This window comes from Coenobita brevimanus, chromosome 21, assembly GCF_032717465.1.
Source record: "Coenobita brevimanus isolate Jiangsu-jjx chromosome 21, ASM3271746v2, whole genome shotgun sequence".
Classification (NCBI taxonomy): Eukaryota; Metazoa; Arthropoda; class Malacostraca; order Decapoda; family Coenobitidae; genus Coenobita; species Coenobita brevimanus.
Window position 1 is genome coordinate 2442585 of NC_136974.1, and position 22096 is coordinate 2464680.

Here is a 22096-nt window from a genome sequence, read left to right on the forward strand (position 1 = left end):
CAGACAGCCCAAATCTGCCCAATCCAATGGGCCACACTTCCAATCATTCATCATTCAAGCCCCCAGAATCCTGGCTCTATCGGATACACCAAAAACATTCACCATGTTCTGTAGCTTCACATAAACATATCCAACAGATTTAAACAGGCAATTTTTTCTTACTTTATCATGGGTTTACTAGCCTCAAAGGATGTAAAAAATGGAGACATTATATCATGTGGATTTGCTGTATTTCAGAAGGAAAAAAACAAAAAAAATGAAAGTTCTTTCCCCTTCACTTGACCAAGAATTTTGTGCTTTTACATATCTTCTGTGTAACTTACTTACAAAATAAAATAATGCTACAGATTTACATCCTTTCTATATTACTACTTTATGACATACATTGCATTCTATTGCTAATCAGTTGCTATAACTGAGCATTCAGGATGAAAATATGGCAATTTAGAGCCAAGTTAAAGAGAGAAAAGTATACTCTAGTCGACAAAAGCTAGCATTAATTCCATTAATGCACTTTTCACTTCATTCTTGTTACCTGCAGGCAATTTTACTTAGTTTAAAAAAGAACTCTCACACTGAAGAAGGTTGAGAAGATATCTAACTCCTCCAACTTGAAAACTCTTCCCTAAGATGAATAACAGGCTGAATATGGCATGAACAAAACAAAAAATATGTCATCAGACTGATGTAGTTGGAAACAGTGCAAAAGACAGCATCATCACATGTGACACCAGTAGGTTAACTCCCCTGTCTTACTTAGGGTGCCTCCCCATCATTATTACCTATGGGATTAAACTCCTTAAACCCCCAAACACTGGGCTATTTTTAACACAGTCATCACCTCACTATGGGCAAATTCCCAGAAACCACTGAAAATTGCTTGTTTTCAAACCTTATTATCTCAGAAACTACTGCACTTGGGAAATGAATTAATGTCCATTTTATTCAACAACTCTTCCTCTTGTGAATGAAAGTATCCCCAGGTCTCTAGGTCACTGCACTGATGAGCAATGACGTGAGAAAGAGAACTAATTTTTGCCACAAGAGCAGGACGTGTTCGTGCGTCTGCCTGCCGTGCTGACTATGGCTTTGCTCTCAACGTGACGCTTGTGCTCCTGTGGTGCTAATTGCCTCTTATGGTATCTTAATTTCTAGGGGGAAAAAAAAAAAAAAAAAAAGCCCACCCCCTTAAAATTTTATAGATTTAGCCCTGAGTGGATGGGAGTGAGGGAATGGATAAATGGATAGGAATGAGGGTGAGAATGAGTGGATGGAAGTGAGGAAGAGGATGAGGGGATGGAAGTGAGGAAGAGGATGAGGGGATGGAAGTGAGGAAGAGGATGAGGGGATGGAAGTGAGAGAGGGAATGAGTGGACATGAGTGAAGAAGAGTATGAGTGGATGGCAATGATGGAGAGAATGAGTGGATGGAAGTGAGGGAGAGGATGAGTGGATGGATGTGAGGGAGGGGATGAGTGGATGGGAGTGAGGGTGGGGATGAGTGGATGGGAGTGAGGGAGGGGATGAGTGGATGGGAGAGGATGAGTGGATGGGAGTGAGGGAAAGGATGAGTGGATAGGAGTGAAGAAGAGGATGAGTGGATGGCAATTATGGAGAAAATGAGTGGAAGGAAGTGAGGGAGAAAATGAGTGGATGGAAGTGGGGGAGGGGACAAGTGGATGGATAGGAGGGAGGGAATGAGTAGACAGGAGTGAGGAAGAGGATAAGTGGATGGGAGTGAAGGAAACAATGATACTCAAGTGGTTAGGTGATGAAAAAGGTGATGGGAATGAAGAGGAAAGACAGAAATGTCTTGATGTAAAAAGGAGGCTGTGGGAGGAATAATTCAATAAAGAAAAATTTACAATATATTTGAAGAAAGAAGTAGGTAAATAAGTGACAATAAAACTACAAGAGGCAAAGGCAGTGAGGCAGCAAGGACTGACCTGAAGTATGGAGAGACACCACCACCTGGAGTGAACTCTGCCATGATAAGGCAGAGGCCAAAGAGATTCACCTAAGAGAAGAAAAATAGCAGGTTTAAGAATATCATCTTCCATTTACTGGGCCATCACTAAGAAGGTTTGGCCATACAAGGGGGGAAGTGGGGGTCATGCTGGAGATTGAGCTTAACATATTAGCTCTTATAAAATGGGTTATAGCAACCTGATTTGCACGGATTCAACAACCTGGAAACTTTGGCTAATACATAGCTGCATAACTCAGGGTATGACCTCTTTAGCCTGAAGACAGTTCTCCAAAGCCACCTGAAGACAGTTGTCCAAAGCCAAGTAAAATTCTTTAGCATAAGACATGATAAAATTTTATAAAGTACCTTGAAGCTGAAGGGGTTAAGCTTTATTTCACCACTTTTACCTGTGGGTTGTAAGTAGAAAACTCTATGAGGACAGCTCGAGTGTAGCGGTCAATCCAGTGGTTCTGCTGGAGGAAGTGGAAATTCTTGAGGATGGTCTCAGTGTCAGGTTGGAGGCGAATCACGTATCCTCCACCACCGTACCACACCCTCCCACCCCAGAGTGGGAAAGCTTGAAGTTCTGCAGCTTTAGAGTACCTGTGAAATAACTTGTTAAGTAGAATCCTCCTTTTGATCATGAGAGAGATAGGTACTGGTATATACTATAGCAATCTTGGGAGAAAGTAAAAGCTATTATAATGCTAATCAACATTACACAACTGTACTATTCACATTATTTCTTAGAAAGCTATTACCAAATAAAGTTCTAATAATTTTTCCTTTAAGCAATGAGTAAGGCTTCACAACTTTAAGCAAAAAAATGTTTTTAAGTTCTTCCCCTTTGACTGAACAGAATTCAGCATACAGTTAGAAGTAAAGTTAACAGCCTTACAACTGCAATCAAACACTTTTGGGTTGAGTGAAATATCTCAGGCCAGTCATCTGTCAAGGCAGAGTGAACTAGAACTTGACTAACCTAGTGCGCACAAAAAGACATACAAAATTTTTCCCTTGGTTATATACATACAGTACATTCAAACTTGACATCCATAGTCTGTGTGCTTGCAACTAGAGTGGATAAAAGCAGATACTGTGTGGCGAAAGGACAACACAGTGACGTTTGTCTATAGGTGGGTCACAGGTCACCTTCAGTTTTTTATTACATTTTAAAAAATTACATAACTGATAGTATATGTTAACTCAGGAGGTTACAGAAAATACAAAAATCTGATGGGATAATGATCCTGCCAAGTTTGGACCCGATGTTCACAAAATATCCTTAGGAGTGTCATCATTATATTGTTTATAAAGGCTACAACATGCTTGCATGTGTTGGTTTTGACCACCTAATGGCAGCTCTTCATGTTGCTCAATCTCTGGCAGCCACCCTATTCAGTACCTTATCCCTGAGGTCACACTCTATGACCTTGTCCCAGATGTTTTTTTTTTTCCCCCACAACTCTTACCACAGCATTTACACCTCTTACCTTCCGCATCCAAATGTCATCCTCCATCCCCTCAACATGCCCAAACCATTTCAGTCCTCCCTTCCACATCACTATCTATCTATCTATTGCCAGATGCCTTAATCCCGTAAGGGGTGGCCATAAACAAATCGCCTCCATGTCACCCTGTCCCTGCCATTTCAGTGCCCTGCTCCCAGTTCACACTCCCCTCTCTCATATACCTCTCCACTCCATCCCTCCACCTCATCCTTGGCCTCCCCCTCCCTCTCCCCTCCCTTTCTACATCACAACACTGCCAATACATTCAAGCCCACCCTTCCTTTCAACTCTTCAATTGTAACCCTAGCCCCCCAGGCCTCGCATTCAAGGATGTTTGAGCCTACAAATATCCTCATCCTTTCTGGCGAAGATCTTACTACCATACATAAAGTATCAGTGTCCCATGAGAAAGAATGACCACCTGATCACTGAGATGGAGGTGTGTGTGGGAGGTATGAGACTGAGGGAAGAAATATACATAGAGAACGGATATACTGTAAACATGGAAGAGCAGAGTTTGGGTCTCCACGATGTTATTTTGGAAATATCAACTCATGTGGAATGGGGATCGTGGAAATTATCTAAGAAAGGTATAATGTCTCAATGAAAATATACAAAGAATGTCTTAAAATTTGCTGCAAGGATGTTAAAAAAAAAAAAAAAAAGACTGTTTAATAAAAGATGCAGGAAGGCACCTGAGACAATGAATGGTATGTGGAATACGGTATGAAGGAAATACCTGTACAGTGAAAGAGTTTGGAATGAGTATAAGGGAGTAAGAGATGAATACATAAATACCAGGATGCAAAGACACAAAAAAGGAAAAACTAAATATGAGAAGGGTATTGTGAGTAAATGCAAAACTAAATCCAAGCTGTTCTATAAGTTTTATAAAGGCAAACTGAAAATAAGAGACAGCATTGTATGACTGAAAGAAGAGGAAGTACTATGTAAGAAAGAAGAGGAAATGAGTAGCCTGAATAATATGCTCAAGTCTACAAAGGTGTACCCCCGATAAATGACGAATAAAAAAAACGACGACTGACTCTTTCAACAATACAGAATGGGGGACATAAACCAGAAAATTGTCATGCTGTGCTCTGCTTCCTTTGTTCTTCCAATGATCCAACCATATGCAAATTGAAATGCATACGGTTCAGTTCATGTATTTTTCAACAATGCAAAAAGAAACATTTTTCTTTATACATGATACCAGTATGCATGGATTCTCCTTACATCACCTTCATCATTATCATCATTAATCTTGTGAAAAAAACTGTGGTCAGCCTAAATTTCCACAGAAATTTCATTCCATTTGCACCTCCACTGCAAAGAGAGAGAGAGAGAGAGAGAGAGGAGTGGGGGGGGAGGACCACATAATCCTTATGACAGCCACACAAAGGCCAAAACTGCCTAGATGGGCTTGTGCAAACAGTGTCTCAGCAAGTGAAAGACAAGGAATGCAAATTTCTTGTGTACTTCCTATTTTGCTGAATTATTATTTTCCACCCATCCATCCATCACCTAATCCTATGTTGCCCCATGAGGAGCATAGAAGCCCGGGGCTAGGCAAGTTGGTCCTGACATTTAAGATGAGAGTGACCAGCCTCACTCATCTCTGAGTGGCATTACATGAGCAATAAACCCCAACCACCCCTTGGATAGAAACCTGCACAGGCTAAATCTGACTGAAGCACCTTAACTGCCCACAAAACCACCACTGATTATATGGTTACCACCCAGCATAGTAAATGTTTCCTGGTGTACAGGAAACCATTTGGCTTGCCACTCAATGTAGTCACCTGTAGACAGAAAGAAGAGGAAAGAATGAAGGAAAGAAAGAAAGAAAGAAGAGGAAGTGCAAAGTCATCCATAGGCAGAGGGAAGAGGAAAGAATAAAGGAAATAAAGAAAGAAGAGGAAAGATGGAAGGATGATAGGAAAGGACAGGCACCCTTTTTTCTTTTTATAAACTTTGGATGTTAAAAATGAATAAGAGAAAGGGATAAACATGACAGGAGGATGAAAGGGATCAGGAAAGATGAAAAGAAGAAGAGGAGAAGTGGGAGGTAAAAGGTGAGGGGGGAGAGAAGATAGATGAATAAAGTCAAGCTCTATCAGAGTGAGGTTTTATAATGGAAAAACATATCCTGGCATACAAAGTACTGATTATGTACTGGTTTGCATGGTACCCTGAGTTTAACAAACAACTGCATAAGTTGGTTACTGTACAAACACATTATTATGGTATTTTTAGAATAAATAAATCCTTCACACACTCACTGTACAATACTTGGTATAAATGATCAGTTTCGCTTTAGGTCCTAATCTCTTTACATGTCTGTGTTTTTGGTGGGAGGCTGGAACACATCTTTACTATTCTTAGGAAATTTATGAGGGCAATTGGGTTAAAATCCAACACTCTGATAACCAATGACTGTCATAGGTAAGTATACCCATTGGATATTGGGGTGCACCTGTACTGTACTTGTAATGGATGATGAATTTATGGAACCTGACAAAGAAAAGACGACCTTGCAAATGACTGACACGGTAGTTGAAGGGAAGAGGATATTGCAGTCAACAAAGAATCTGGATGAGAGGAAAGTGATGGGACCAGAAAGGGGTGGCTGGATGGATCCTGAATGAAGGCACTGGCTAGCTGATGCAAATAATCCACAATATAATTAGGTGTTTGGTGGATAGAGGAGAACTGCCAATAGACTGGAAAAGAACAAATATGGTGCCAATTTACATAGAGGCTACAGTATACCCACCAAATTACAGGCCAGTATCCCTTACCGGCAGCTTATAAACTCTGAAGTTATAAAAAAAAAAATAGAACTCTCTCTCTCCCTCTCTCTCCTTTAAGGAGAAAGGTGATAACAGCAATACAATTTAAATTTAAAGAGGGATCATCTTGTGTCACTGGTCTTAGTTTCTACAGCAGAAGGATGGACTTTACGCAAGAGAGGAAGGACAAGGCAAACTGAATCTACTTGGATCTGAGGAAGGCATCTGACAGGGTGCTACACATATGATTACAGAATTGTGGAAATTGAAAACTACTGGAGGGATGCATGGAAAACTTGAATGGACTGGAAAATTATATAGTGGGAAGATATGTGGGAACAGTTAGAAGGTGTAAACTTTATATATAGAGGAATGTGATTAGTGAAGTGCCCCGGGACTAAGTATTGAGTCTAGTAATGGTCTTGATAAGTACAGTATACACACACACACTAAGCCCTCCCACAATCCTTTTTCTCTTTGTTAAACCTTCCCTTCTCCCCTCTCAACACACCACTTTTAATTATCTGACTGATCTCTCTTTTTCTCTCTTTTTCCTGTACCAAATTCAACTGTTTCCTGCCCTCCTTTACCACACCATATTCCTCCTCACCAGCCCTCTTTCTCTTTCCTAGTACCCCACTACAGTACAGTATATATAAACACATATGTTCCCTCCTTACCCACAGCCTACCTGAAGAGAATCATATGTTAGGCCAAAAATTTCATATTTCCTCAACAAAACAGCTTTTAAATATGGGTATGATTCTTTTACCACAACACTTCTTATGTACTCACTTGAACTCCTGGATACTACAGATACTTGTATTCCATGTGTAAGGATCTGGTTTGGTCCAGGAAGCACAGTAGTCATCCCCATCCTCATCAATAATGCTGGTGAATCCACTGCAGTCCTTGCTGAACATACGCATCATTTTTGGCACCCGGCATGCACTTGCCTTCGACCGAATTTGCCTGATGATAGCATACCCCATGATACGATTGGCCTGGTCATTCAGGTAGCCTCGTAAAAAATATGGCTGCTTCCCATTGTACTGGAGGCCCACATGTAGGCTTGTCATCAGTCCTTCATGGAGGTAGTACCACAGTCGATCTGCATTGGTCACCTTTTAGGGAAAGAAGGAAAGAAAAGACAAAAGGTTATCAGAAGATAATGAAGAAAGCACTACTGAGCTGAAACGGGAATAACAATACAGACAGTAATAATAATAATAATAATAATAATAATAATAATCTATCTATCTATCTATTGCCAGACGCCTCAGTCCCGTTTGGGGTGCCCACAAACAAATCGCCTCCATGTCGCCCTGTCCCCCACCATTTCACTGCCCTGCTCCCAACTCACACCCCCCTCTCTCATATACCTCTCCACCCCATCCCTCCATCTCATCCTCGGCCTCCCCCTCCCTCTTCCCCCCTCCACCTCACTCACATACACTCTCTTCATCAGTCTCTCACCCTCCATCCTCTCCACATGGCCAAACCACCTCAGTGTGTTCCTCATAATGCTTCCTATCACATCCACATCCACACCACAACGCTCCTTTATATCCTCATTCGTCAGCCTGTCTCTCCATGTGACTCCACAGGCTCCTCTTAAATAACTCATTTCCACTGCTCTCACTCTTGACTCATGTCCTTTCAACAACGTCCAAGCTTCACCTCCATACGTTAGAGTTGGTATCACAATACTGTCATGTAGTAACTTTTTCACCACCATGCTCACTTCCCTGTTTCTTATCACTGCTTTCAAAGAACCAGCAACCTTTCTTCCCTGCTGTACCCTTTCAAGCACTTCACCCTCCAAACCTCCATCCTTACTCATCACACTACCCAAGTACTTAAACGTACTCACATTTTCCATTTCCTCACCATCCAACCTCACTGTACATTAACTGACTTCTCCTCTCTCAAAGACCATCACTTTACTCTTCCCTATGTTCACCTTTAGATTCCGTTTCTTACACACTCTCCCAAACTCATCCACCAAGCCTTGCAGCTCCCCTTCGTCTTCACTCAACAACATAGTATCATCTGCAAACAACAGTACAAGGAGTTTCCAAACACTATCCTCTCTCACCAGGGTCACTCCAGCATCCACTACCCTACCTTGTACCTCTTTTATTACCCCATCCATGTACAGACTGAACAACCATGGAGACATGACACATCCCTGTTTCAACCCAACCTTCAAAGAGAAAAATTCACTTGGTTCACCATCCACACGCACTGCAGCCTTAGCACCATCATACATACTCTTCACAGCATTCAACAACTTCCCATCTACAGTACTCCATATATTCTTAATACTTTCCACAATCCTTGTCTATCCACCCTGTCATATGCTTTCTCCAAATCCATGAAAGCCGCATACAACTTCTTTCCCTTCTCTAGAAACTTTTCCACTAAAGATCTAAGAATGAATATCTGATCTACACAACCTCTTCCCTTCCTAAAGCCTCCCTGTTCTTCTCCAACTAATTCCTCTGTTCTTTCTCTAACTCAGTCAATAAGTATCCTACCATACACTTTTCCTATTATACTAAGAAGACAAATGTCCCTATGATTACCACACACTTCTTTTTCCCCTTTTCCGTCGTACAAGGGAATAATTATACCTGACTTCCAATCCTCCAGGACTCTACCTTCCTCCCAGGCCAATCTGCACATCTTCCACATTATACCTGACTTCCAATCCTCCGTTCTACTACTATCTCTCCCCCATGCTTCAGCATTTCACCACACACTCCATCAATTCCTGGGGCTTTCCCCAATTTAACTTTCTTCATTGCTTCCACAACTTCTATCCTACTGATTTCTTCCTATCTTCTCACCTCTCTCCTTCTCCTAGCCATTCCCCAGCCACTTATACTTGCATTACTTCCATCCTATATGTTCAACAATTCCTTAAAGTGTTGTCTCCATCTGTTCACTTTTTCTCCCTTCTCCACTAGTAATCTAACATTTTTATCTTTCACTCCCCTGTTAACCTCACTTCCACCCTGTCTTACTCTTTTCACCTCTTTCCAGAACATTTTCTTACAGTCCCTCCACTTTACACTCAAATTCCTTCCAAATTCCTCATCCACTCTCTTACTAATCTTTTCACCTCTCTCTTTCTTTCTACATATAACTCTCTCTTCCGCTTCTCAACTTCTTCCACGCTCCTATTTCTCATCCATTCATTGTATGCTTTCTTCTTTTGTGCCACAGCCTGTCTCACCTCTTCAGTCCACCACGCTGTTCCTTGCACCCCCCTCCGTCTTCTCTTCCTCCCACACACCACATCACATGCTGCACATATTTCTTCTGTAAATATCCTGCACACACCTTTCACATCCCCCATCTGCTCCAATTCATATTTGCCCAATCGTTCCTCCACTTCTCTCTTATACTCTGCCTTTTTCTCATCCTTTTGTAACCTTTCCACTCTCCTTGCAACTACTATTCCTCCATCTTACTTGGATCCTAATTCTGGCTACCACCAAGTAGTGGTCAGAAAGTCCACTCCCCCAACCTCTATAAGCTCTTGCATCCATTACACATCTTCGCATCCTTTCATCCACACACACATAATCAGTCATTGCCTTCCTTTCATTTAGTTCACTACCCACCCTTCTCATCACTCGCCATGTATACCTGTGGATCATTTTATGCCTGAAGAGGGTATTGGTTATCACCAACCCCCTCCCAGCACAAATGTCCACTAATAATAATAATACAGTAATCCCTGTACTTTCCGGACACCCACTTTCCAGACTCCCCACTTACCGGACATTGTGGGCCTGGACCTTCAAAACCCAAAAATGGCCAAAGAAAGAAAAAAATCCCCCCAAATCCAAATTTTTTCCCACCTGTAATTTGAAATTGCCGCTCGGCGCCAAACAGCTGTTTACACCATGGCCCCTTCACCCCTTCCTTCCTCCCCCTTCCCCCCTCCCCAGTCATGGTTGCCATTTGGTATTTTTCATTACCAAATGTAGGCCAATTCGGTACTGAAAAGTTCATTTTTTAGTGAATCAGCATGATCCATTACCAAACAGATTTTTCACATGTATAAAGATATAGAGAATGGAGATGGTGGACTGTCTGCTTTCTTTGATTAATCTGCTAGCATACATAGCTCAACAATAAACATGCTGCTGATTATAAGGAGAGTGATTATTTCCACTGTACATATAATTAGTGAAGAATAAATGCTTCCTTTAAGAATTTGGTATTGAAAAGTTAAATTTGGTAATGAAAGTTGAGGAGTCTGGTAATATGGCCAAGTTCAGATCTGGCAACCCCATCCCCAGTTACTGCCTAACCTTCGTTCAGGGAAGACGTCCATCGTAATGGATGCTGCACGTGCTCGTTTTTTTACGAATAAACAGTGAATAAACTGCAATACCTCGCCACAATACCGCATGAGAATTTACAGTGTTGAGCAGTGTTAAAAAATTAGAGTTTAAAGTGCAAAGGATTAAGTGTGGAGTGCAGAGTGGCAGTTGAAACTGGTATGGTTCAATTAAGAAGAATGTGCAGTGTTTAACAATTATAACTCACAGTGCAAAGAATTAAGTGTAGCAAAACACAGGATTACTGTACGTGCTTCAAGAGCATTTTCACGACTAACAAAGCCTTAGAGAGTTCGAGGAGGCTGCCACAGACGTTCTGTAAGTACAGTACCCTGTACACTGCTAGGCCTAAGTATTATCCATACTTCTAATTCCTCATTCTCAGGTTTCTTTTTCATTTATTTCATGCTTTATGTCCATTATTGGTGTGAATAGAGTCTTTAATATGTTTAAATAAGTGCTATGCATGTCTGTTAGGGAGTTATTTAGGTGGCTTTCAAAGTTAGGCTGGGTTAGGGTCATAAGTACCAGTCCAGCAGTCAGAGGCCCACTTTCCGGATGGGACCACTTTCTGGACATGCCTTTGGTTCTATTACATCGGATTGTGGAGGGATTACTGTAATAATAATACAGTAATCCTCGTACTATCTGGACGCCCACTTTCTGGAAACCCCATTTACCGGACATTTTGGTCCCAGGATTCAGTTTTCCCAAAATTGCCCCCAAATCGCAAAAAATTAAAAAAAAAAAAATCCGACTTTTTCCCCCCGTAATTCGAACTAAGTGCGCGCGGCGTGGACCAGTTGTGTTTTGGTGCATAGTTCTGCCGCCGTCCGCTAGAGCACCCCTGTATCCTCCCCACTTACTGCCCATCTCTTGTTGTGAGTGCACGCTCATCATCATGGCTGCCCATGTGCTCACTTTTGTGGTGGTGCCCTACCTGCTGCAGGCTCTCCTGTCTCTTGTTAGTGTGTGTGATGATGGCCCCACCGGCTGAGAAGAGGAAGAGAGTGGTTTTGACTCTGGAGAAGAAGAGGGAGATATTGGACAAGGTGGACGCGGGATGGTCAACCTCATGCATCCTCCGTGACTTCAACCTGGCCAGATCTATTTTGTTTGATATTAAGAGACCCCGTGACAAACTCATGCAGTACACGGCTGACTTCTCGTCGAAGAACAAACGCAACGTGGAGAGGAAGATGATGTTTACTCCCCGGTATGCCGAAGTTGACTGCTCCAAGTTGCTTTGGTATCGACAGCATATGCTGCTGGTGTGCTGGTGCATGGCACGGAGCTGAAGGCTGCTGCTGAGAGTGCTTCACAACGCCCTAGACTTCAAGGCATCTGAGGGTTGGCTCTTCGCGTTCAAGTTACGACATGGCCTTACCAAATGTAAGTCTCATGGCGCAGCTTTGGACGCCAACGAGGATGGAGTAGAGGAGTTTCAGCACAAGGTGAAGGGCTTGATCAACAGGGAGGGCCTCCCTCTCGGTCAAGTCTACAATGCTGATGAAACTGGTTTATTCTATCGCTCTTTGCCAACGAACACTCTAGCCGAGGAGACGGAGAAGCGTGTACCTGGCCGCAAGCTCTCCAAGCAACGGATATCTGCTTTGTGTTGTGCCAATGCTAACAGCATGCACCGGCTTAAGCCCGTTATTGTTGGCCGTGGAAAGCAGCCTCAGTGTCCTCGTGGGCTGATGGATGCCCTTCCTGTCATTTGGTACCATTCTTTGAAGGCATAGTTCAGTGCCCAGATCTTCAAAGACTGGTTCCACCGCCATTTCGTCAAGGAGGTCATCAATTACCAGACGAATATACTGGGAACCCCACGCGACCAGGTAAAGGCCCTCCTTCTTGATAATGCACCTGCCCACCCATGCAACAAGGACTTGGTGGCTGAGAATGGGCGCATTAGGTGCATGTTTATGCCACCTAATACGATTGCCCTCATCCACCCAATGGACCAAGGAGTGATCATGGCAATGGAGAGGCTGAACTGAAGGAAGTTCCTGGACGAGGTGATGGTTGTTCTCCAGGACGAGAACAAGCGCAGGGAGGGACAGAACACGCAAGGCCAGCGGACTCTGGAAAACCTTTGCCGCTACAACATCAAGTCTCCAATCTACAACTGGGCCAGTGCATGGAAGGAAGTCCCTGTCAAGACTCTAGAAAATGGTTAGTCTCGTCTGCTTCTCGGAACGGATTTGGAGCACGATTTCCTAGGTTTTGACGTGGATGACTTCCATGCATGTCTACGTGCGCATGGCGACGACGTTGATGTGGATGAAGTGCGTGAGTGGTTGGATGACGACGAGGGCGATCCTGGGTATCAGACCATGTCTGATATCAAGATCGCATCTTCAGTTGCAGGTGTCAGTACCCAGCTTGAAGATTCCGATGAGGACAGCGACGATGATGTGGACTCCTCTCAGTGTGACACTACTCCAGCCATCCCCAAGCTAAGCCCACTCCAGGAACACGTAGAGTTCGTTCTCGACTACCTGGAACACCCAGACTGTGACCAGGAGAGGGGTCCTTGGGACTTGTGGAGGAAGTGCGCACTTTCAGGCAGCGCATCATTAATCGCCAAAATTGTTGTTCCTTGCGTCAATCAACCATTAACAGCTTTTTCAGACCCAAGACCCATGCTGTGCCCAGCCCTGGCTCTACACCATTGCCTCCCCAAGACAGGCCCTCATCCTCGGAGCCACAGCCCAGCACATCAGCCACGGTGGAGTCACCTCTGGATGTGAGTTTGCGCCTCTCTTCAGAGTCGTCTGCAGTGGGTAGTCCATCACCACAACCCAGTGATGCACCCCTAAGCCACCTGCATCAGCTACTCTCAGACTCTGACAGTGAATAAACAGAAAGAACTCGCCACTAGACCACACGGGAATTTACAGTGTTGTGCAGTGAAAAAAAAAAGAGCGTATTGTTAAAAAATTAGAATTCTGAGTGCAAAGACTTAAGTGAAGAGTGCAACACTGATTTTATTGACGTTCAATGGAGCAAAAATTAGACTAGAGTGTGTAGTGTTACGAAAATGGAGTTATGAGTGCAAAGACTTAAGTGCAGAGTGCAACACTTATTTCATTAAGGTGCAATGGAGTGCAAGTAAGACTAGAGTGCGCAGTGTTAAGAGAATGGAATTCTGAGTGCAAATGAATAAGTTCAGTGCAAGACTTCATGTACAGTGTACTGCAGGTGCTTCAGGTACTCCTTTTTACTGTCAGAGTCTGAGACGAGGTGGGTTATTCATTGAGATGGCCAGGGACTTGTTGTAAGTACCCAGAATGTTTCATATTGTACTGTATTTTCCATACTTATCTCTAAAACCTCATTTCACTCTTTTATGTCCCTTCTTGGTGTTAATAGGGTCTTAGGTGCTGTGCATGTGCAGTAGGGAGGTGTTTTTCTGAGTTAGGCTAGGTTAGGGTCCATAAGTACCAGTCCAGGAGCCAGGGACTTGTTGCAAGTACCCAGAATGTTTAATATTGTATAAACTCACCTCTAAAACCTCATCCTCTGTTTTTTTTTGCATTTATTTGTCTTTTATGTCCCTTATTGATGTAAATTGGGTCTTCAATAGGTGCTATGCATGTCCAGTAGGGAGTTGTGTCCTGTAGGTGTTTTTCTGAGTCAGGGTAGGTTAGGGTCCATAAGTACAGGTCCAGGAGGATGGGGACCACTTTCCAGACCGGATCACTTTCCAGACATGCTTTTGGCTCTATTGCATCGGATAGTAGAGGGATTACTGTAATAATTATATATACGGTGATCCCTCAATTATCCGGATGTTCATTATCTGAACGTGTTCAGTATCTGGATGCTGGGCCTTGGCTCTATTCAACCATTATCTGAATTTACTTGCTATTATCCGGACGTAAAAGTGTCCGAGAACTTTGGCTGGCCAGCTGACATGTCCAAACATTCGGTATCGTGGCCGCTGGGCTTGAGCCTTGAGCGGGAAGTAGTCTGTGACCCACAATCAGAGCTAAATTGTCCGTCTGACACTGTATTCAGTGGTCAAAATCACGCTCTCGTCCTATTACTCCCAAAAAACCTCCAGCAACTGGGTAATATGACTGTAACCCACAAGCAATGTCAAAACGTCTGTGCACATTCCCCACCGAATGTCTAATATCATGTGGCCACGGTGGCTAAGTCTTTCCAACCGCCACCTCCATCAAACACAGACCACAAGCTACGAGTACATGTTGGCGACAGTGGCTGTCTGCCTCTCTATCAAAGGTCAAGAGTCCCCCAGTCATGACCCAGTCATGATGTGTTGTGTTTCCGCATGGCAAGTCGGCATCTAACAGACTGCGAGCCACAAGTAAATGTACAGCAAAAACGCCCATCCGCCTGTTGACAGAAGGGGTAGAATGCTGCCCACAGCCTCACCTCTCACCCCCCCCTCCCATCCCTCCTCCATACCCTCCCGGCTCCCCCCTCACTCCTTACCCTCTTCCTTGATGATAGCATTGACTCGTGAGTTTTCAAAGTTTTTTTGCGATATATTCAACTACTACTGAGTGTATGGAAATTCTGTGGAGACTGCAAGAAAGTTCATGAAATTCTGCATCTACTCGTAGACATATGCTTAACTCTTGGAGGATGCAGGCAAAATTTTGAATTAGGATGGTGGGAAGTTAAATGAAGGTAAGTTTTACTCTTGAACACTTTATTCCTGCTTGAATTTCATACTCTTACTTATTGGTTTTATGTGTTTTTATTAGCTTATCTTATAGTATAAGCACCAGCGAAGATGATGGTATATGATGTATGCCATGGAATTGTTTTTCGAGCCCCCGGGAGCAAACAACTGATTTTCAAATTGTCGTCAGTTCTTCTTTGTGGATATCTGTTGTTTATGCATTGTTTTCATGATGTTTAGCATTAACATGGATAATCATGTGTGTTTTGATGTCTAAATTTGGCAGACTGACCTGAAAACATTGCCAAAATTTGGAGGGGTACCGTACATACAGTCATGTATAGCTCAGGTGTGTTTTGGTTTTCAATGCTTTTTTTCATGATTTTCTTGGTGTTTCGCATTATTCTGGATATTCCTATGTGTGTTCTGATGTCTAAAAATGGTTGATTGACCTGAAAACTGCGCCAAAATTAGGAGGGGTAATGTACATACAGTCGTGTATAAGTTGGGTGTTTTTCGGTTTTCAGTGTTTTTTCTTTTCATGGTGTTCTTGGTGTTTAGCATTACTTTGGATATTCATATGTGTATTTTGATGTCTAATGTGCCAGACTAACCTGAAAACAGTGCAAAAATTAGGTGGTGTACAGGAAGGGTGTTTTTTATTATAATTTTTTTTAAAATGGTTTTCTTGTGTTTAGCATTATTCTGGATATTTCTATGTGTGTTTTGATGCCAAAATGTGGCAGACAGACCTGTAAACAGTGCCAAAATTAGGAGGGGTACTGTACGTACAGTGATGTGTAGGTAGGGTTTTTTTTTCTTTTTTTTTCATGGTTTTCTTGGTGTATAGCATTACTTTGGATATTCCAATGTGTGTTTTGATGTCTAAATGTGGCAGATTGACCTGAAAACAGTGCCAAAATTAGGAGGGGTACTGAATATACAGTGGGGTATGAGCAGGGTGTTTTTTGGTTTTTCAGTGTTTTTTCTGCATGGTTTTCTTGGTGTCTGGCATTACTTTGGATATACCTATGTGTGTTTTGATGTCTAAATATGCCTGAATGACCGGAAAACAATGCCAAATTAAGCACAGATATTGCACAAATAAGTTAGGTATAGGTTGGAGGTGGGTATAGGTAGGGTCTGGGTGTAGTAGGAGAATAGTGTTCATTATCCGGATGTTGCCACTACCCGGACATACCTTTGGCTCTATTATGTCCAGACAAATGAGGGATTACTGTAATAATAATAATAATAATTCATCCATCCATAATCTAAACCTGTGTTGCCCCATGAGGATCATAGGAGCTCTGGGCTAGGCAAGTTGGTCCTGACATTTAAGATGACAGTGACCAGCCTCACTCATCCCTGAGTAGCATTACGTGAGCAATAAACCCCAACCACCCCTTGGATATAAACCTACACAGGCTCAATCCGATTGGAGAGCCGAAGTACCCACTAAACCACCAGGCGCCATAATTTAGTTACAGTGGGCTCGCACAGTATGCGAGTGACCAAAAATACTATCCAAAAAACCTTGATTACGTGAGTTTAGCCCACAGTGCAGCAGAGGCAAGGAGTGGCCCAAAACTGCTATTTTCCCTGACTATGTGACCCCCCTCCCTGCAAGACGCGCCCATCGTAACTTAGAGGCTCATGGTGAAGGTGCTCAAAAGAGTCTACAGTAAGATCTCGCCAACATTGACTTCAACAATATCGTTTTCGGCAATAACACTGCGTTCGAAGAGATGCCCAGTTTCTATCATAAGGTTTGGATTCACATGAATGACGGTTATTTCGCGAATGCTAAGTTGTTATACTTCAAATATGTCCATAACAAGATGAGGAATGAAACAAACAAGAAAAGATGAAGGAAACTGCCAAAAAAGTGAGCAACAGTGAGGAGGAGATGGAAGATCCTCCCCTCACCACCATGCATGACTCGCCCGCTGCCCTCCCCTCCACCTCCACTGCCCCACCTGACTCACCACCCACCTCCTCCTCCTCCAACTCCACAGCCCCACCTGACTCACCTGCTTCACCTGGCATACCTGCAACCCCCACCATAATGACTGTTGCTGCATTCTGGAAGAAATATAACATTTGACAGGCCGTAAATTTCTTCGTCAAAGCCTGGAATAATATAACACTGGCAACCGATAAACACACGTGGTGTTGCTGGTGCGGCGGGGACACTCTAAGTGTGTTGCCGTGCCTCGGAACCCTTGTTATCAACCCCTTAACCATGGGTGTCATTCCAGAATGACATTGAAAAAACTGGACCAAACCGCAGGTGTCATTCTGGAATGTTTGTGAATATTTTGAATATAGCGCGTTTTTTTCAGCACGCTGATTGTTTCAAGGGAGTGTAGCTATTAAGTTCTTTCACTCCTGCTGACCCCCCACCTCCCTCCTCCAACCCCCCGGGCCCCCCCCTACCCCTGCCCAAACACGCATCAGTCTGTCCAGCTTTGTGAGTGACAATGGCGCTGACGTGGCAGTGAAGTGCGGGAGTGCCTTTTATCTGCCTCAGTGAACACAGAGTGGGTGTTTATCATATGTGCAGTGTTCATATATGTTTATAGTATTATTATCAGAGTGTGGTTGGCATTTGGTAATGGTGTGTGGGGCGATAAATAGTGATTTTAGATCGCTCACTTCTAAAGGCACTGCCCGTCCAGTGAAAGTCCACGACGTCATGAAACCTACATCATTGCAAAGCTGAAGGTTAGTACTTTCTAATGGTACCTTATTTTTCACTCTAGCTTTATTCTGTGCAGAGTTATAAAAGTTTAAAGTTTGTTTACATTTTGGCTGGAACCCTCGCAGGGGGGGGCCAGTCAGGTCAAAACTATGCCTGGGGTTAAAGGGTTAAAGTCCATCAGGCCTGTTGTCTGCTGTTGTTAAGGTGACTGACCATATTTTAGTTACTGTAGCTATATCTGTAGTACTGTATATGTCTGAGAAATTTTCCCTTTATTATGTCTTTAAGGGTAAAAAAAAATGTCAAGGTATGAGGGGGTACCACCCAAATGTAATTTTTCCCATAAGAGTATGTCTTCATAATGCGCGATTTCAGTGCATGAAGACCAGGACTGACCATTCACTCACGTACTGTGCTAGCCCAATGCATATGGTTACTATCCAGCATAGTAAATGGTTTCCTGGTGTACAGGAAACCAGTTGGCTTGTCACTCAGTTTAGTCACCCATTGGCAGAAAGAAAAGGAATGAAAGAAGGAAAGAAAGACAGAGGAGGGAATGTAAAGTCAACCGTAGGTGGAAGGAAGAGGAATGAATGAAGGAAAGAAAGACAGAAGAGGAATGAGGGAAAGAGGGAAGGAAGAGAGGAAAGGGCAGTCCCCGAGAGCAGCACTGCATCGGGTGAGTGGATAGTGAGCACCCCCACCTTGTAACAGAAAGCACTGGTTCACTTGTGCCTGACTTGATACAGGATCAGTACAAGAAGAGTACAGGACAAGCGGACATGATCCATCTGGACAATAAACATCGATTACATTCTCTGTCTTTTTCCTTTTTACTGTAATTATAAAAAAAATCCATTTTGACTTAAATCATGATTTTTTCACTGATTTAAAGGCAATTTTAATCACGTGATTAAAGTAATTTGATTTAAATCAAATCAATTCTGCTTCATAGGATCTTAGTGGAGGATTTGTGTGGCACAGGTACACTGTTGTGATATGGAGGGAGTACCTGATATCATGTTTATTGCTGGTGAAAAGTGTAGTGGTGGATTTGGCTGGGGCAGTCTTCAGCTTGTTATCCTTAATCCAAGTCTGCAGTGTGTTGGGATAGTCCTGTTGCAGTGTGCAGGCTGTGTCAGCAATGTGGTGTGTGGTTGTTATGGTGAGGTCATCTGCATATGAGGCAATGTTTGTGGGTGGCTGGGGTGTGGTAATATTACTCATGTATAGACTGAGGAGTGTGGGTGAGAGATAATAATCATATACACTGGCAAACTATTATGGTAACAAATGGACCTAAAACAGATCTTTGAGGAACTCCAAACAAAGGGGGAACTTAGCATGAGTAAGTGATGTCCACAACTACTGCCCAAGACCTATTAACAGATACGACTTAAAAAAAAAAAAAAAAAAAAAAAAAAAAAAAATAATGGTAAGGAAGCCTCATCCGGGAAGGAAGGAGGATCAGTCTTACAAATAATAATATAAGATGAAGAAAAATATAAAGCAAGATGTAGAGGGCAGGTGACTGAATACTGAAAAGGTGATAATAGCAGTCAGAGCTGTCAGATAATGAAAGTTATTAGTTATGGCTAACAGAACTTACCGTGGTAAAGTCTAGGTCATCTTCGTTTCCCTCCATAATGAAGGAGTGTCGCAGGGTCTTCTGCAGGAGATATGCATTCGGGTCCCTGCCAAGGAACAAACCTGTATTATACATTACTCAGCTTTACTTCATCTATGGTCCTGGAGAGGGACACCTTCATGTGGCAGCAGTGATGTAACATTACAGTATATACATGTCCCTCAACTTCTTTCCTGTTCTCCAAAAGAAGGATGGTGGATTGCAGGTGAAGGACAACTTCAGCCTGCAGTCCACCAAGTTTATGTTCAGAGGAGCCTAGAGCTGCAAACTGATTTCACTTAACTTATCATATAACTCTCCAGATCAATCTGGTTACTGACTTACACTAAGATGGGCTCTTTTAGGTGGGTTTTCATTATTCACTACTCACTGCTGCATCTCTTCCTAAATACCTACAAAAAATGAGGGATGGCTCTATTTCAGCATCAAGGCCAGCATCCAATTCATGACATACGATGCAGTTCTGCGGCATGTGATGATGATGAAGTTCATGGCCTTAAATCTGATGACATGCATGAATATGACATAATGTACATACTGATCTAGGTTACATTGCTACCCCAAAATTATGTAATGCTATAATGACTATTCAACAGCATATCATTACTGTACCTTGCCCTGACCCATCATCCACGCTAACCTGTTGCCATAGGAGAGGACAAGGAAAATCCAAAGAAAGATAGAGTAAGTGAAGATCTCTTTCAGAATCTTCCACATCTCTACTTCTTTGCGGCGCTCTTCCCGAAGCTTGGCCAGCATCTCCTCATCTATCTTTCTGTGCTCAAGAGTTCGTCTCCTATTCTCTGCCAGGAGAAAAAAAACACCTTTAATACTTAGATCTTTAAAGGATGGCCAAGATATTTAAGGATTTTTAATCTGATTAGTGCCAAGCCACTTTATTCAACTGAGGGAATGTCCAAAAGCCAAAGATGAAAACTGTATTCACTGACCACTAAAAAAATAACTGGGACACCACCTGATTTTCTTCAGGCTACTAACAGATGATACTATTCAAGAGAGGATGACATTCTAGCCTCAAAGGTTTAAATAATAAGAATAAAAAAACTGACTGATTTGCTTAAGGAGTGGGTGATGAAAAAGAGGACCTATGTGCCTAAAAGGAATATAAGGATGTTGAAAAATCATGTAGTGTAGTATGGGATGCCTCCTATAGTGAGATGAGTAGATTGATGGCTGTACAGGAAGCCACTGACAAAAGTGTTAATGAACAGTAAAGAGCTCTCAAGGACAACCTCCTGTGAGTTACTGATTCAGTATGTGGATGGACAAGGGACCCACTAATACATATTGTAACTTGGTGGTGGGATGAGGGTGTAGAAGCTGCAGCTAAGGAGAAAAGAAGGCTTTTCCATGATTGGAAAAAGGGAGGAAACAAAGAAGAATACTTGGCTGCCAGGTGTAGGGTTAGAAAAGCAGTTTACAGGGCAAAGTCTGAGTCTCAGTGCCTTTTACTTGATAATCTTAATAGTTTGGAAAGGAATAACATGATATTAAGGGTAGCAAATCAGATGAAGGGGGAAAACAGGGATATCATAGGTAAGCAGTGTGTGAAGAATGATGAAAGAAAGGTAGTCGTGAACAGTGGGGATATTAAAGACGTCTGGAGTGAGCATTACAATTGGTTGTTGAATGACGAGCTTGACTGGGACAGGGAAGGTTTGAAACCAGCAGAGCCAGTGTTTGGCCCTTGGCCTTTGATTGACACTGCTACTGTGTGCAAGGCAATAGGCAGGATGTAGGTGGGGAAGGCAGCAGGTGTGTCTGGGTTGACTGCTGAAATGTTGAAAGTCTATCTATCTATCTATCTATCTATTGCCAGATGCCATAATCCCATAAGGGGTGGCCATTTACCTTTGAGTTATTAATTTTACAAGGAGGGACACTAACCCTCCACCAACCCACTTTTTGACACATAGGGAGCACGTACGGTTTGGTTATATGGTTACCACCCAGCATTGTACATGGTTTCTTGGCTTACAGGAAAACATTTGGCTTGTCACTCATTGCAAAGCCACCTGTAAAGGAAAGAAAGGCAATAAGAAGTGACAGGAAAGATGGGAGAAACAGGAAGAGAGGAGGACAGGCACAAAAAAGGAATGATAAAGGCTAAGGAAGAAGTAGGCTGCACTACATCAAGCAAGTGGATGATGGTCGCCACCAGGAGATATGGGAGTGGGGTTAGTCACTGACTTGATAAATATGATTATATATGAGTGCACTGTCCCAGATGACTGGCTGAAGAGTGTAATTGTAAATGTGCATAAGGGGAAGGGCAGTGCCCTGGAAACAGGAAATTATAGAAGCATAAAGCTTTTGAACTGGATAATGAAGGTAATGGAAAGAGTTCTAGAAGGTATAATTAGAAAAAGAGTGAATAATGATGAGATGCAGTTTGGGTTTATGCCAGGCAAAGAGACCCATGATGCCATAGTCA

At 42.8% G+C, this 22096-nt stretch overlaps 1 protein-coding gene across 1 annotated transcript in view; it reads right to left on the bottom strand.

The window, feature by feature from the left end:
* LOC145392059 (uncharacterized) overlaps nt 1-22096 on the bottom strand; it is a 286089-nt gene that overhangs the window by 36757 nt on the left and 227236 nt on the right. The window contains exons 52-56 of the mRNA XM_080266515.1: nt 20282-20437; nt 19603-19687; nt 7067-7395; nt 2376-2571; nt 1946-2016 (exon numbers count right to left, since the gene is read on the bottom strand). Coding sequence (XP_080122641.1) covers nt 1946-2016; nt 2376-2571; nt 7067-7395; nt 19603-19687; nt 20282-20437 — 837 coding nt within the window. The remainder of the gene's footprint in view (nt 1-1945; nt 2017-2375; nt 2572-7066; nt 7396-19602; nt 19688-20281; nt 20438-22096) is intronic.